The following is a 16528-nucleotide window of genomic DNA, read 5'->3' on the forward strand; positions in this document are numbered from 1 at the left end:
GGGAGGGTCAGAGGGAGCAGCAGACTCCCAGCCGAGCAGGGAGCCCGATGCGGGACTCCATGATCATGACCCAAGCTGAAGGCAGTGGCTTAACCAACTGAGCCACCCAGGCGCCCCAGTGGTCTCTTTTCATAGGCAGCTGTTGTACTTGCCAGAAGCTCTGGACTCCATGATTCTAACACAGTGCAGTTCAAACGTAACGCAGTATGGGTTCAGGTTAAGTTCTTGAAGTTTGTATACCGCACTTCGGAATTAGGTGCTTATTCTCAGAATACACACGCAACGAACAGAAGAAACAGAGAATCGCCTGAGCAAAGGATGTGAAAGGGCAAGTTGCTTTAGTGAAGCTAGGGGCACAGCAGACCGCATCCTGAAAATGGGTTGTGCACGGGCTCTCCAAGGGATGCATATATGGTACATTTCTTATGTGTCTGATTTTCAACAACTGGGCAGAAGACAGAGATGAAAGGTAGGAGGGGTGGAGGTTGGAGAGAATTCATAGGTAGTTTTGTTCGAAATTCTGCTTTACTTCTCAGGGCAATTTCATCATTAATTTAATATATTACCTATCGTAATATAATGTTAAATATGGTCTCTGCATATATTCCATGGTACATTCTATGCAGAATTATCTTTACATAGCATCAGCTATTTTTAAATTGTCCTTAGACATTTTTTTTACCCACTAGGAAACAGATTTTGAATACCACTGATTACACCCCCAGGAAGATGGGGCAAAGCCACGGTGACACATGCAGCACAGAACAAGGAGGTGTTTTAAAAAAGCATAAATTGGGATGCCTGGGTGGCTCAGTTGTTAAGCGTCTGCCTTTGGCTCAGGTCATGATCCCAGGGTCCTGGGATCGAGTCCCACATCGGGCTCTCTGCTCGGCAGGAAGTCTGCTTCTCGCTCTCCCACTCCCCCTGCTTGTGCTCACTCTCTCTCTCTCTGGCGAATAAATAAAATCTTTTTTAAAAAGTATAAATCAATCTAATAATGTAAAATATATAATAAATCTGTAAGTAAGTTATTTGTAAAAACAGATACAGTCTCATAAAATATATTTATTAAAGTATCACTGTCAACATAGTACAAGAAAATAAAATAGGACAATAAAGGGAGATAATTTAATTGATTCCACCCACCAAGTCATTATGTATCCTACAAGAAAAATATACTTCCAAGCATTAATAAAAGATCATCACAATAAAAATAAAGATACACAATAAAAGGAAAGATATACCATGCTCAAGAACTGGAAGAATTAATATTGTTAAAATGTACATGCCACTCAAAGCAATCTTCAGATTCAATGCAATCCCTAAAAAAATACCAATAGTATTTTTCACAGAACTAGAACAAAAAATCCTAAAATTTCTATGGAACCACAAAAGACCCCAAATAGCCAAAGCAATCTTGAGAAAGCTGGAGGTATCATGATCCCAGATTTCAAACTATGCTACACAGCTATTGTAATCAAAACAGTATGGTACTGTCACAAAAATAAACATATAACTCAATAAACCAGGTTAGAGACCCCAGAAATAAATCCACATTTATATGGTCAATTAATCTATGGCAAAGGGGGCAAGAATATATAATGGAGAAAGGACAGTCTCTTCTATATATGGTATTAGGAAAACTGAACAGCTATGTGCAAAAGAATGAAACCGGACCACTTGAAAAATAAATTCAAAATGTATTAAAGACTTAAATGTAAGACCTGAAATCATAAAATTCCTAAAAGAAAACATAGGCAGTAAACTCTTGAACGTTGGCCTTAGAAATATTTTTCTGTTTCTTCAGGCAAGGGAAATGAAAGCAAAAGCAAACAAATGGAACTACATGAAACAGGAGATGTTCAACAGATATATGGAAAGAATGTAAATTGGTGCAGCCACTGTGGAAAACAGTATGAAGTTTCCTCAAAAAATTAAAAATAGAAATAACACATGGTTCAGTAATCCCACTTCTGTGTATTTACCTGAAGAAAAAGAAAACACTAACTTGAAAAACCACATGCACCCCTATGTTTATTGCAGCATTATTTACAATAGCCAAGATATGAAAGCAACCTAAGTGTCCACTGATGGATGAATGGATAAAGAAGATCTGGTGTATAAATACACATTGGAGTAACACTCGGGCATAAAAAAGAATGAAATCTTGCCATTCGTGACAATGTGGATGGACATACAGGGTATTATGCTAAGTGAAATAAGTCAGACATAGACAGACAAATGCCCTATGATTTCACTTATGTGTGGAATCTAGAAAGAAAACAAACAAAACAGAAACAGATTCATAAATGCAGAGAACAAACCGGTGGTTGCCAGAGGGGAGGTGGGTAGGAGGATAGGAGAAAAAGGTGAAGGGAATTAAGAGGTACAGACTTCCAGTGATAAAATAAATAGGCCACAGGGGATAAGTACAGCACAGGGAATATAGTCGGTAATACTGTAATCACTTTGTATGGTGACAGATGGTAACTATACTTACTGTAGAGAGCATTTTGTACTATATAATTGTTGAGTCACTATATTATAGACATGAAACTAACATAATATTGTATGTCAACTATACTTCAATTAAAAATGAAACAAACAAACATGTAAATAAAGATACACCACCTTGGCTTAAAATGGTTGCCTTAGAGTTATTGTTGTTGTTGTTTTACAAAATGGAATTTTTAGTGATTACAAACACAGGGCGGTAAAGGAACATTCTTTTTATTGATTTACAAAGCATAATTGACAATTATAAAATGAAATCTCTGATATTAGATGCATTTCTCTACTGTAATCTAGTTTTTTAACTCTTTTTTTCTCATAATTATATTGAGATGACAATTATATTGACATAGAGCAGAAACATTAAAGTTGTAGTATTTTTCACACACCCTCAAGATTGACTGGCTCAATAGACAGCCATCAACCTTACAGATGGCAGAAGATGGAAAGGAAAGGAAAGATTTGAACTTCACTGGGCAAGGTTTATGAAAATGGCATTGGCTGAGACACTAGAAATGATGATTTTATCCAGAATCTGCCTCAAACTCAATAATGGACAAAAACTTCAGTTTAATTCTATTCAAATTGTGGCTTTGAATATGAAATGTCAAAACAATACATTTCCATGATTAGCTAGACATATACGTGTACTTCTCCGGGGGCAGGTACTTTTGGGCAGTGGGGAGGTTCTATAGGAGGAAATTGTATGTTCTTGCATTCTTCTCATCCTCAAAATGGCTAAACAAAATAATAACAGTACAATGAGATTGAAGCACACACCAGAAGAAAAATCCCAGGGAAGGTGTTCAAAATGGATTGAATCATGCATTGCTTTACCCGTACCCTATGTTTTCCTATTAACCTTTAAATATTACTTTGCAGATGAAAATTTAGAACCAAATATCAAGAAGTGATTCTTTTCTTCAGGTCAGTGAACAGAAGTTTAAATTGTTAGGAAATGTTCAAATTTGAGAATAAGTCTGCTCCATTTTTATAACCATACAAGTCCCTGCAGGACCAGCAAATTCCAACAACCTGGCCTGACTGTGACTTCCTCTGGAGCAGAAAAAAAAAAAAAAAAAACAGCACGCCGTAAAGCACTGAATCTTAACTTGCTGGGGAAGGTCACTTCAGTGCCTTTGGGAGATACTTCAGCCATACGGAAGCTGTGAAAGTAAAAATCAAAATGTTTGAGGGGCAGCAGCAATAAGGCAATCATTCCCTTTTCTATCTCTTCATAACATCAGTGTGACAAATCTCTTACAGTGAAAATAACTCTGAATTGCCAATAGGCTGCCAGGTGAGAAGACAAGACACAGTGCGACTTTAGTTTAAGGGCAGATAAGTAGGTCAAAGGGTTTAGAGGAAAACCTTTTCTTCTTACCAGATGCTGAATTTCTCACTTAAAACAATTTTTTTTAAAAAAAATCTCAATGGCTAGAATTCAGAATGATATAACTTCATTGGAAACTATTCTAATCATCTTTTTATTTAAGATTTATTTATTTTAGAAAAAAACGGGAGAGTGTGAAAGGGAGAGAGAGAGAGCACGTGCGCGAGAGCAGGGTGGGCATGGGGGCAGAGGGAGAGGGAGAGAGGGAATCTCAATCAGACTCCCCACTAAGCACAGAGCCTGATGCAGGGCTCGATCCCAGGACTCTGAGATCATGATTTTTTAAACAATATGATTATCCAGGGTCTTTCTCTACATTTGTTTCAGATGTACAGTATAAAGTTTCAACAATTCTATATACTACTCAGTGCTTTATCTAACTCGAAACTATGGCTTATTGCGAGATCTTAAATGCAATTTTGACTCTTGCCCTTTTATATTCACATGGGCAGCCCTGATTGGGTGTCTACCCTGTGCAAGATGCTGCACTAGATGCTGTGAGGAATGAAGACAAAGAGGAAATGGTCCTTGCTATTAAAGGGTCACAATCCAACGGCTTTCAAGTTTCAAAGTTAAAGAGAAAATATTCTAAAAATGAACCCTGAATTGTGAACTATTGTGATCACCTCTGTACACCTGTGCCTTCCTCTTTTTAATTCTCTGTTAGCAAGTCTTAGCAATGAGAGCTTGAGAGAGATTTTGAAGTTATCCAAAGAACATGTGGATGAGAGAAACAGATTTTTCTTTGAAGCTTAGAGTTCAAATGCAACACAGAGTCTGTCATAACAGATTTGCAAAGATACATGAGGCAGGCACACTGCTCTTAGGTCACGATTACCTGGATATGTTTTAGACTTTATTAGCCTTTTTGAAGCAAAAATAGATCCTTATTGGAAGCCTAAATAAAGGCAGTCTCAAAGGCAAACTGTCAGGGTCCCAAACATTCTAGGAGAAAAGAAATTTTAGTAAGTAGTAATAATAAAACTAGTTAAATATTGAGCTTTTACTATTTTTCAAGTACTCTGCAAAGTGTGGTCATGTGCATTCTCTCATTTATTCTCCCTAACAATGAAAATTTGAGTTAATTGAGCCTTGTGTATTTTACCCAAGTCAGGTAGGTAGCAGGATTAGGACTCATTCCACCAATAACTCCTTCTCCCCTTCTCCCTGAACATGGTGGCCCTTGGATATACGTGTATACGTGTAGTGAATGAATGAACACATCAGATGTGTGGCCTCTTTGCCTTTTTCTAATTCCATTCAAGAAGTATCCAAATCACATGTGGGTTTTCTGCCTGAAAGTTAAGTGCTGGTCATATGGACATTGAGTATACCTGTTTCTTGTGGATTTTTTTCTACTGGAAACCAAAACGATTCTCTGCAGGTAAGTTAATATTTTAGGAAGAGGGGTTTTGCTTGGTTTGGTTTGGTTTAGTTGCAAGTAATAAGTATTAAACTAGGGTTTTGTTTTGTTTTGCCTTTGAGTTCATTTAATAGTAGCAAGGTGAAATAGAAATAGCTTTCAGAATCTAAGGATCTGAAATATCTTTCAGAATCTACAGATAAGCTGTTGGAAGGACTCCTTTTATCTGAAAGCCATTCAAAATCAGAATTGCTATGCCCATGCTCATTTTCCTTCACTTATCACATAGCCACTTGCATCTCATTCTTTGTGCGTTGTTTTGTTCTTTCTTTTTGCAAACCAGCTTTCTCAACTTTTCAATGTACTTAGCCACAACTCAGGATTATATTTTCAAGTGTTTGGTCCAACCACAGTCAGACTAAAGACAGATTTTTTTTTTCTTTTTTCTGTATCTCAACTATAAGTTCTCAGGAGGAAAAAAAAATCTGAATTATCCACCTCCAAATTTCATCCCTCTCTATTTCATGATGCCAGTGTATGGCATCATGTGGTAAGAACACCGGTAACAGTCACAGGGGTGAGGCTATTGCTCGTAAAAGGGAGAGTATATTCTTGGAAGACACACTGAAAGATTTGTCACTATCCTATGGAGGGGATATAGATTTTAGATATTTTCAGTTACTAAAACATTGACTCAGACTAAATTAATCAACTAAGACTGCTATCTATCAGACTCCATGGCCATTCAGATAATGTACCCATCTCTAGGACCTGATACCCCTGAGCATTATCAAAAGTGACCCTCTGGACTTTCAAAATAACAGCCCAGACCCAGACTGAATTTCCTTGGCCCATCTGTGTACAGTATATAGTATCCTAACTCTACTAAGAATATGGAACTGGAAAGGTGCTCATAATAATTTATGTGAGTCTGATCTTCCAGACAATCTATGGTTGAATAAAACATTCTTTGGCAAATGATAGTAATAGCTGGTAAGATAGTCTTAAAACACACATACACATATTTCCAAATACCTAGTTTACACAATGAAACATATATGTTATAACATATCTTGTGCCTTTAGGTACTTAGGAAAAATCAGAGGAACACCTTTCTCAGATTTACCACATCAGGAGAAGCATTCCAGAATCCTTTTATAGAATATATGTCACTAACTGCAAAATTAAATCAATACTATTGTCTGATGGATTTTAATATTCAAATCAAGCATTGATATATGAATGTGTGTATATATCTATATTTGCATTATGCATTTTCATGTAAGAAAAGGAACAATATTTCCATCAAAAATTTTCCCTTACCTAGTATGCAAGTAGACCTGGAAAAGGAAAGGCAAGGGCAGATCATCAAGACCAGTATGCATTCATTAGTGATGTATATAAATAAAGGCTCATGTTCTCTGTACAACAGCCTCCTCAAGCATAGCTTTTTGGTGTGAAAGAATGGAAGGATTGACAGCAAAAGAAAATACATACAATTGATTCATAAGCACTCAACATAATCATTTTCCCCTATTCTTTCTTATGCTAAATAACTCTAATGTTAATGGAAAGTTAGGGCAAATTCATGGGTTAAAAATATACCTTTTATTAATACCAAAATGCTATGTAGATGATATTTGTAAGTGATGGCTAAGAAAAGAAAATATAAATTAGTGATAACTAAAATTGCTGTATCATATCAAGCTAGCTAAACAATGTAAGAAGTTGCTCTGATAAATGTAAAGCATATGAGAAAATGGAATCTGTATTATTAACTTCACTTCTGACATCACTGCTTTAAACTCATCTTTACACAGAGTGTTGAAAATCAATCTTGGATTTACAATTGATAGCAAAATGAAAATAATATTAAAATAGACTATATCATACACATATTAAGTATTTAACCAATAACTATGGATTATTTTTACCATATTAAATTAGCTTTTCTTCCTATTTTTATGGGGGTTTAAATGGGAAATGGTTTCTGTAAAGAATTATAAGTTCATTTACATTTGATAAATATCATTAGTTGCCTAAAACATTTAAAAATTAATAAATTGGAAGACATTTAGAGGATCACCACCTGTAGAATATAATTTTTAAATTACCGCCAGTCACTAAAAGGCAACTGACGGGTATTTCTTTGCGTTGGTTATTTATTTCAGACTTTACTTTTAGGGCTTTAAAAAAAAACACAAAACTGTCTTTTGCTATAAGTCATAAATTATCATCCCAGAATGGCATCTGTAAAAATTACATAACAAAAACATAAAAATATTGTATTTATATCGTTTATACAACTTTAGTACAGAAGTTCAGAAATATCAGGGTTTTTTGGACACTTCTTTCCTACCTGCTTGTGAGCGTGGTCATATGAATTAATGTGATTGTCAAACTCTTGATGCTTATGGTACTGCTTGTCACAGAGTTCACAGTAAAAATTGGCCTTCAGATCTTCCAGAGCTTTTGCTATGGTGTTCTCCTTCTCAGCATAATCCTAAAAAATAAAATTTCAAGGAAGGCAGCAATTAGTTCTTCCCTGAGTTGACTTTGTTCTGACAGTTGTCAACTTTAGCATAATAATTAGAGTTAGAAACAGAATATAACAAAGAAAAATAAAGCAAATTCCAGAAAGCTAAATCAGAAGAAATTATGAACTGAAGAGAATAAAAGATTAACTGAAGAAGCCAAGATAAATGGTGGGAAGAACAGCAAAAACATGGAGAAGCAAACCAAACAAGGAAATAGAAGCCCTTGTTTGAACAAGTTCCTGTGTCCTGTTGGCAAAGAAAAAAAACAAAAATCATATAGTTATGTTGATTCAACTGCTGATTTCTGGCAATGGCTTAGTTAACATAAAACTTGTAAATTCTGAACAACATCTAAAATGTGTCCTGCATGAGAAAGCCCATATTGGTGCACAAATATTCAAGTTTGGTATTTTTGTTTGCTTGTTTCTTTAAATATCTAGAGAGTAACTTATTCATCCCAACTAGATTTCATTTGACTAATGTTTTCATAGTGACCCATATCATTTTAAGTTGAATTTTTAAAAATTCTCTACATCTTTAGAAAATGAGATTCTTTTCTGCAAGTTATTTACCTAAACTGAAAAGGATTAAACTGTATACAAGCAGATTGCTTTCATCATGCTCACAGTAAATAAAGATGGCTATATAATCAAACCCCTGAAAAAAATGAAAAACGTAGTCAGTTATCATTAGCTTTCATTTATGAAACACAAAATAGCAAAATGTTTGTGGCTTTTAGGTTTTCTTAAATCTAAATTTGCTTGCTGTTTCATGGTTCCTTAAATGTTAACGTTGTTAGACGTAAATAAATTCTACATATTGAAACATTGTTCAGGTCTTTTGCTGAAGTGCTGATATGAAGACAAAATTTCAGTTGCTACCACAGAATATATTATGTTTCTAACTTACAGATTCTCTCATACTCAATTCCTTTAAAATTCAAATTAACTACATATTCAGGCCTCTTATGTGCTACTCTAAGAAACTAATTCTCTCAGGCACTGGGATATGGAGATGAGATGACACAGTCCTCTCTATGTCAGTGGCAACTCTCCTCTCTCTAAGTACACAAGCTAAAAAGGACTCAGAGTTTGAATGTTTAAATTGCTTCTACAAAATGTAAACATGGTTCACTAATTGTAATTTAATGAATAAGACTTTCCTTACTTTATTGTACTATGTATTTATGCACATAACACATATCATAAAATTCGTCATATCTGTATATATAACTTATAATATACATTATGGTAACTGATAAATATACTTGCCATAATCTAAAAATACATAATGCAGTTTCTCACAGTAAAGACAATGATCCATTTTTCTATTAGTTTTATCAGCTGCACAGAGGTGGTAAGCTACAAAATCATTCAAATCATTTATATATGATTTATCTATTCAGTATTTAATTTGCCAGCAGAATTTGCCAGTATTTAATTTTCTCAGCAGATTTGTGAAATACTTCCTATTATTATTTTTGATTCCTTCCAATATGTTGTTTAAAAAATGCTTGTTTAAAAAGATGAAAATGAGTCATATATAACTGAACTCATTACTGAATTCTTACAAAATCTTTAAAATAATACTTTGTGGATTAGCCAATTTAAATGAAACAAAAATTAAGTACTATGATTTCATAGCTAAAGTGTGTGAAGCAGAGATAAAATTCCAATCAATATGAGTTATATTATAATGGCAATAGTTTTTGGCTCAAAGCTGAGTTAGCTCTCAAAATAATATTCTTGAACAGCAATTTCTTTGCAAACTAGTTGATTCTCCTCATTAATTATAATTACAGTTAAGCTACTTCCTCTCTCAAAGTATTTCATTATTTCTTATTATTGTATAGGTTTACTTTTTCTTCCTAAGATTGATATTCCCTCAGAGAAGCAATAATTGTTTCTTACTTATTCTTTCCACAAAAATGGGAGTAGTTTTAAGTAAAGCAAACTGAAATTTGTAGGTAAATTGCATACTTCCAAAATATTAGCCTGAGTCTAGATTTGAAGAGAAAAACAAATCAAAAACAATAGCGAGCATTTACTCGGTGCTTGTTTAGGATCAGTCACTAATTAAGAGTGTGCATGTGTTAACTCACTTAATCCTGATTAAAATTATAGAGATGTGTAGTTTAAACATTTTCTCATTTTACAGGTGAAGGTACCAAAGTACAAGAAAGTTAAATAATTAGCTCAAGGATGTATAATGAAAAAATGTGCAGCCCATATTTGAACCAAAATAATCTGGCTCACAGCATTTTGCTATGTTCACGCTTTTAAGCACATAAAAAAAGTAGAAATAGTATAATAACCCGCACATAACCATCAACTGGATTCATTAATTTATCAACTCAGGGTCAACTTATTTCAACTTATCTATCCTATCTCATACCCTTTCCTCTACTTCAGATAATTCTTAAGGAAATTCCCAAGTTCATGTAATGTTACCTGTAAATCTTTCAGAATGTATCTAAAATACGACTTTTTACAAGTATCATCACATAACCAGTATCAGACCCAAATATACAACAATGAAGAAACCAAAATCATTCCTTACTATCATCAAATATCCAGTGTGTTCAAATAACTACAATCATCTAATAGTTTAAACTAGTTTGTCCAAAACAGATTTATTTTCTTTTAAAATTCTAAGGCTTTTTTCTTTCATTAAAAAAACAGATTTCAAATAAGGCTCATACATTCCCATGATCTGATATGCTTCTCAGTCTCTTTTATTATGTCTTCCCTCTTTTTGTTTTATTACTCATTACAATTTATTTCTCAGAAAAAATTTTAAATTATACTTCACATTTTGAAAAAAATACTGAGAAACAAAATATTGAGAAATAAAAATATAGAAATGTTATAAGGATAGGATAATAAACTCTTTTTTTAAAAAAAATATTTATTCATTTTTAGAGAGAGAGAGCGAGGGGAGGGAGAGGGATAGCAGACTTCGAGCTGAGCCCCAAGCTGGGCTCAATCCCACAACCCTGAGATCATGACCTGATCCGAAATCAAGAGTCAGACACTTAACTGACTGACTCACCCAGGCGCCCCAATAATAAACTCTTATATAACCTTCACTTAATTAAAATTATTGCTAATATTTTGACGTATGTTTATTCTATCATCTCTCTATTATCTATCTATCTATCTATCTATCTATCTATCTATCTATCTCTCATCCTCCTCTAAGATATGAAAAAAATATAGCTTAGTTGAAGCTAAGGTTGTAAATTGCACAGTAAGGAACATTTTTACACTCTCCTTCATTGTGGATGATACTGAAAGAGGCACTAACTGAGATTATAAAGCACAATGACATATTCAACACAACCATTCCACTGAAGAAGGTAAGAAATATATTTGAGTGAGATGAAAAAGGAGCACAGTGGTTCATGTAAACTCAACCTCAAATTTCCCCCTTCTATCTGGCAAACCCACTCTATTCAAGAATGTACACAACTTCTGTAATGTCCCACTGAATGTGATGGTAGAAAGTGAAGAAGGGACAGGCTTCTTGTAGCTAGTCAGGTCATCCAAATCCATCGCATTTTAGAGATTTCTAAAAAGAATAAAGGTTGAATCCTTACTTTCAGGAAAGTAGCATATAATTCCAAAGTTAGAAAGTCAAGAATGTTTTAATATGCAACCTTAGCAATTGCACAGTGTAATAGTTTTTGCAGATGCAAATTGAAACATAGAAGTCAATGGTTTATCCACAGGCCCAGGGCTATTCCACCCACCATTTATTGAAAAATGAAGAGGGCCAATGTAGGACTGTGAAGGGAGAAAAGTTATTTTCCAAAAGGACACATCTCATGGTGGCTTCAGCATAACATTTGGTGTCAGATAATATTCAGCCTCTCCTGAAAGGCAGCCATAACTTGGTGCACTCGAGTAGTCTTCCCTGCGGAATGTGAGCTCCATGAGGGCAGGGATTTGTAGCTGTTTCGTTTACTTCTCTATCTCCAATGCTTTTAACAGAGCCAAGCATTGGCAGACAATCAACATATATGTAGACACTTTTGCACATACATAACAAGCAAACAAAACAGAAACTAGCAGCACTAGATACGTAATATTTTTAAAATAGTTGTGCTCATGCTTGGGTTTGTAGTATCCAGTTATTTGGGGAATGCTTTTAGAGCTAATACCAACTTATGCTGTATATAAATTATTATTGCTAAATAGTAGTTGACATCATATATTACATTCTAATATTTCTGCTAGGAATACTCCTTTTAAAGAAATTAAAATTACAAAGATATAAATAGATGGGAGCACTCTTAATGCATAATTATTTTCAATGCTGAAAAGGAACATTTGTATGTAATTAACACTTAAAATACTTAGGAAAATCTCCCTCTCTCTCTCCCTCTGTCTCTCCATCTCTGTCTCTCTGATATTACTTCATCAAGAATAAAAGCATCCTTGAACACAACATCAAAAATGAATGATGTACTGTATGTTGGCTAACTGAACATAATAAAAAAAAAAGAATAAAAGCATCCTTATGATGTAAATTCAGGATAAATTTTATCATAAGTTCTTTAAAAAGAGGAAGCAAAAACAAGTCTTTGATACATTTTGATTATAATGAAAAAATTAATCACAGAGGGACACATGGGTGGCTCAGTCATTAAGCATCTGTCTTCAGCTCAGGTCATGATCCCAGGGTCCTGGGATCAGGCCGGGCATCGGGCTCCCTGCTCAGCGGGGAGTCTGCTTCTCCCTCTCCCACTCCCCCTGCTTGTGCTCTCTCTCTCTCTCTGTCAAATAAATAAATAGAATCTTTAAAAAAAATTAAAGAGATGGCAAAACTGTTATTTTCTAGAAGAATATCTAGACAGAAGACACTTCATTTGGAAGTCCATAGTCCACAGTCTACATTCCCTGTAAAATAGTGCACATCTTCTAGGCCATGTCTTTTGTTTTAGTCATTACTTAAGTGATTAACTCTGAGATGGTCCAGCAGCTTCATGAGTGCCATGTGATTGCATTTTGCCCCAGCCTATGTTGAGACATCTTCCTTCCCTGTCCAGGGGCTTCTCTGATTCATGAAATGGGGGTTTGTAAGATCTCACTCAGCACTAAAAAATGCACAACCCAGAAGTGCTGAGGAGTGAATGCAATATAGGTCCACTCTTGACCACTGTGGAGGGTAAGAACTCCAGAATAAATTCTTTCCTCCTTTATCTATAAGGCAGTCATTGTTTTTTTTTTTTAAAGATTTTACCCATTTGACAGAGACACAGCGAGAGAGGGAACACAAGCAGGGGGAGTGGGAGAGGGAGAAGAAGGCTTCCCGTGGAGCAGGGAGCCCGATGTGGGGCTCGATCCCAGGACCCGAGCTGAAGGCAGACACCCAACGACTGAGCCACCCAGGCGCCCCCAGGCCATCATTTCTGAGATCCACTTCTAAGATTCCACAGAGGGTCCCAGTGAGATTGAGCTTGTAATAGTGGCTAAGTATACCCTTATATGACTTTTCCTTACTTACCCGTTTTATTTTTCTGGAACTTCATTTCTGCCTCCTGGAATAATTTCCCAAATAACTAACTGCATGCATAGAAACATTTGTCCTAGGCTTGAATTTTAAGAAGAACTGGGCTAAGATTATAAAGTTTTTGTTTGATTTTTTTTTTTTTTTGGTGTTTCCTGTGAATGTCTTGCTTATCAGCTACATTTCCTAGAATAATTTAAGATGACATCATTCTTCAGTTCAAAACTCTCCAATAGTCCCTTATTGTCATTAGAATAAATATCCTTACAATGACCTACACACAATTCCTACTCTACCTGGTTCCTGGCTACAGCTCTGCCATCATCTTCTAGCATTCTCTCTCTCACTTTGCCTTAGCCACCCTTATTTCTTTAATGTTTCTGAACCTTTCTCAACCATACACCCACTTTCATACTTAGACTTGTTATTTATTCTGCATGGAACGTTTTACACCAAATGTTTGTACAAAGTTGTTGTTAACTTCCAGCAGATCTCTGCTAAAATGCCATTTCCTTAAAGATAAATTCCGTTATCATCATTCTAGAAGAAAAAACTTTTTATTCTCTGTCTTCTTTACCTTTTTCTTATAAGTTGCAGGTGTACAGCTTTATAATTTAACATCTGGATACAAAGTGATCACCACAAGTCTGGCTACCATCCGTCACCATATAGTCGACCCCCTTTACTCATTTTGTACACTCCAACCCATTTCTCCTCTGGCTACCATTAGTCTGTTCCCTGTACCTGTGAATTTGTTTTTGTTTTATTTTGTTTGTTCATTTGTTTTAGATTCCACATATGAATGAAATCATAGAGTATTTGTCTTTCTCCATCTGACTTATTTCACTTAGCTTAATACTTTCAAGGTCCATCCATGTTGTCATTAATAGTAGGGTTTCATTCTATTTATGGCTTTTCTTCTTTTATCTTCCCCTTTAATGTGAAGAAGAGAAAGTTTATTCAGGAGGAAAACAGTTAGAGAGCACCTTTGGGTGTTGGAATCTGAAAGCTATAATAACAATAAGGAGAGACTGAGTACAAAAGAAGGCATGCAGGAATCTGATTTAAATCTGATTTAAATCCCTTTTCTATTGGCTAAGAGGGTAACCATTTCTGAGTGACAAAGGCTGTGCTATTGTCTCAAAATATGTGTCATTCTCTTCTTAAAGTCTACGTTCTATTATTTCAAAGGCTGAAAAATGGATAACAATATAATTTTGAAGAATATAGAAGGGACAAGTAAGGGTTGAGTCAAAAAGTTAAAATTTAATCAAAAGTCACAGATTTATTGAATGGAATTATAACAACATATATGCATTTAAATGTGAGGTTTTTTTTAAAGGATTCCACAGAAATGCAGCTATACCACCATGAAAGGTGAAGGCAGAGACAGAATACAAAAGGAAAACCAAAAACAAAACTGTGTATTGAATATCATATTTCTATAGACAACTCTGGTGAGCAAAACTGAGTATAACCCAACAGCAAGGACAAAGTATACTTTAATGTCCACATTTACGAGAACTGGACAAAGTTGTTTCTTAAAATTGGTAACTTCTTTCAGAATTAGTTTTAAGCAAGAGTATTCATTCATAAGGTTTTATCTGTTTCTCTTCTGTTGTTTAGCTGATAACAACCACTGGATAACTGGCACAGAACCTGTTCATGTAAAAGAAGAATGGATTCCCAAGCTTTAACTATCAGAATACATTCTTGCCTACCTCACTTGGCTTGCCTCTTTGGAGGCATCCATTTCTGTTTTCATCCATGGGTCCTACAGGAAGCCCTAGCCTGTGACTAAGACTTGTTAGACTCTCTGGTTAATTTAAAACAGTATTTAGTACAGCTTGAGAAGGTAACAGAAAATTGGGTTACACTCTTCCCTTCATGTTTGGAAAGATCTGAGGGACAGCATATTTTAATAGTTGGCTGAAATTTAACATTACTCTGCAGTCTCCCGATGCATAAAGTAAGGCTATGGGGATCTCATTTTCAAGGCAAACCAGAAAAAAGTGTATCAGGTTTTCTGAAGCTGAATGCTAGCTGAAGTGTGTAGAATTCTAGTTCATGTTTATAAAATATCATATGGAGATTAATAATTCCAACATGGAAATTCTATATAAATAGATGCTGCAAAGAGTCTCAGTGTAGATGAGTGGCAGTAATTTAAGGTATTTGTTTCATTTTAGAAATCTCTTAATTTTATCAGCAGCAGCCATTTTCTCTGAAAGGTATTGGAAAGGGGTGTAATGATTTGATGCATATTTGTTACCGTCTCAGTTGTAACAGTAACCAGAACAGTAAGACAGAACAGTTTTTCTAGTAAAATGTCTCACTGGTTTTCTTAGCTTGAGTTCACCTAGAAATAGACAGTGAGACAAGGAGTGGAGTTTAAGTGGTTTATTTGAGATCTCAGGAAACAGTGGCAGAAGAGTGGCAAAGTGAGAAGAGAGTAGGAAGCAGATAAAGATTTCTGGTTTCAGCTCTGACATGTACAGACCTTGGAAGTCATCGCTCCTGTCCTTACAACAAGAACAATCTATGAAAAATGAAAATCAATTCTTTTTCTCAGAACTGTGAGAGAACAAAGGTCATAGGGTGAAACTCCACTTCAAAATCTGGACAGACAAGCACATTCAGTAACAAATATCTGCTTACTTGGATCAGAAATTGCTGGAGCCATGAATTGGTAGGAACTCTCAAATGTTAACTAATGAATTCTATGGGCTGACTATGGTCTAGTGTGTGAGACAGAAACTCCTGGTGGCTGAAATCTTAGAGGGACACCAAACATTTCTGTAGGCTTTGTTTTGATGAATTCCATCAGGTTCTCATGAGGATAGTCTGAGAAAGTCCCTTGTGTCCCTGAAAGGTGGTTAGGAATTAAAAACTACTGTGAAATAAGCCAAGATCCTTATCTATAACTAAAACCCACTCCCAAGGGATAGGGTATTTCCATGTCTCAATTCAAAGATGCTATTCTAGCCAGGAAAAGGAATTTACTTTCTCTATAGTCTTCCTGCCTCATTAAAGTTGTGGGGTTGACATGGTCAACAAGGGTCATGGCTTCCAAAAAATAGAGTGGGAATTCAATAGCCAAAAAAAAAAAAAAAAAAATGGAGTTAGGGCTCGGGAGACAGAGAGATAAAGGAGCTATATCACAGGAGAAACACATAGGACAGTCATAGCCCTGAGATGGAGATACATTAGAGG

The 16528-nt window shown here is 35.3% G+C and overlaps 1 protein-coding gene across 1 annotated transcript in view; it reads right to left on the reverse strand.

Annotated features, from left to right (window-relative positions):
* Nucleotides 1-16528, reverse strand: part of ZNF804A (zinc finger protein 804A) — a 266901-nt gene that overhangs the window by 39212 nt on the left and 211161 nt on the right. Inside the window, exon 2 of the mRNA XM_006726976.2 lies at nt 7627-7770. Coding sequence (XP_006727039.2) covers nt 7627-7770 — 144 coding nt within the window. The remainder of the gene's footprint in view (nt 1-7626; nt 7771-16528) is intronic.

Source organism: Leptonychotes weddellii, chromosome 3, assembly GCF_054177405.1.
Source record: "Leptonychotes weddellii isolate Sample4059 chromosome 3, ASM5417740v2, whole genome shotgun sequence".
Classification (NCBI taxonomy): Eukaryota; Metazoa; Chordata; class Mammalia; order Carnivora; family Phocidae; genus Leptonychotes; species Leptonychotes weddellii.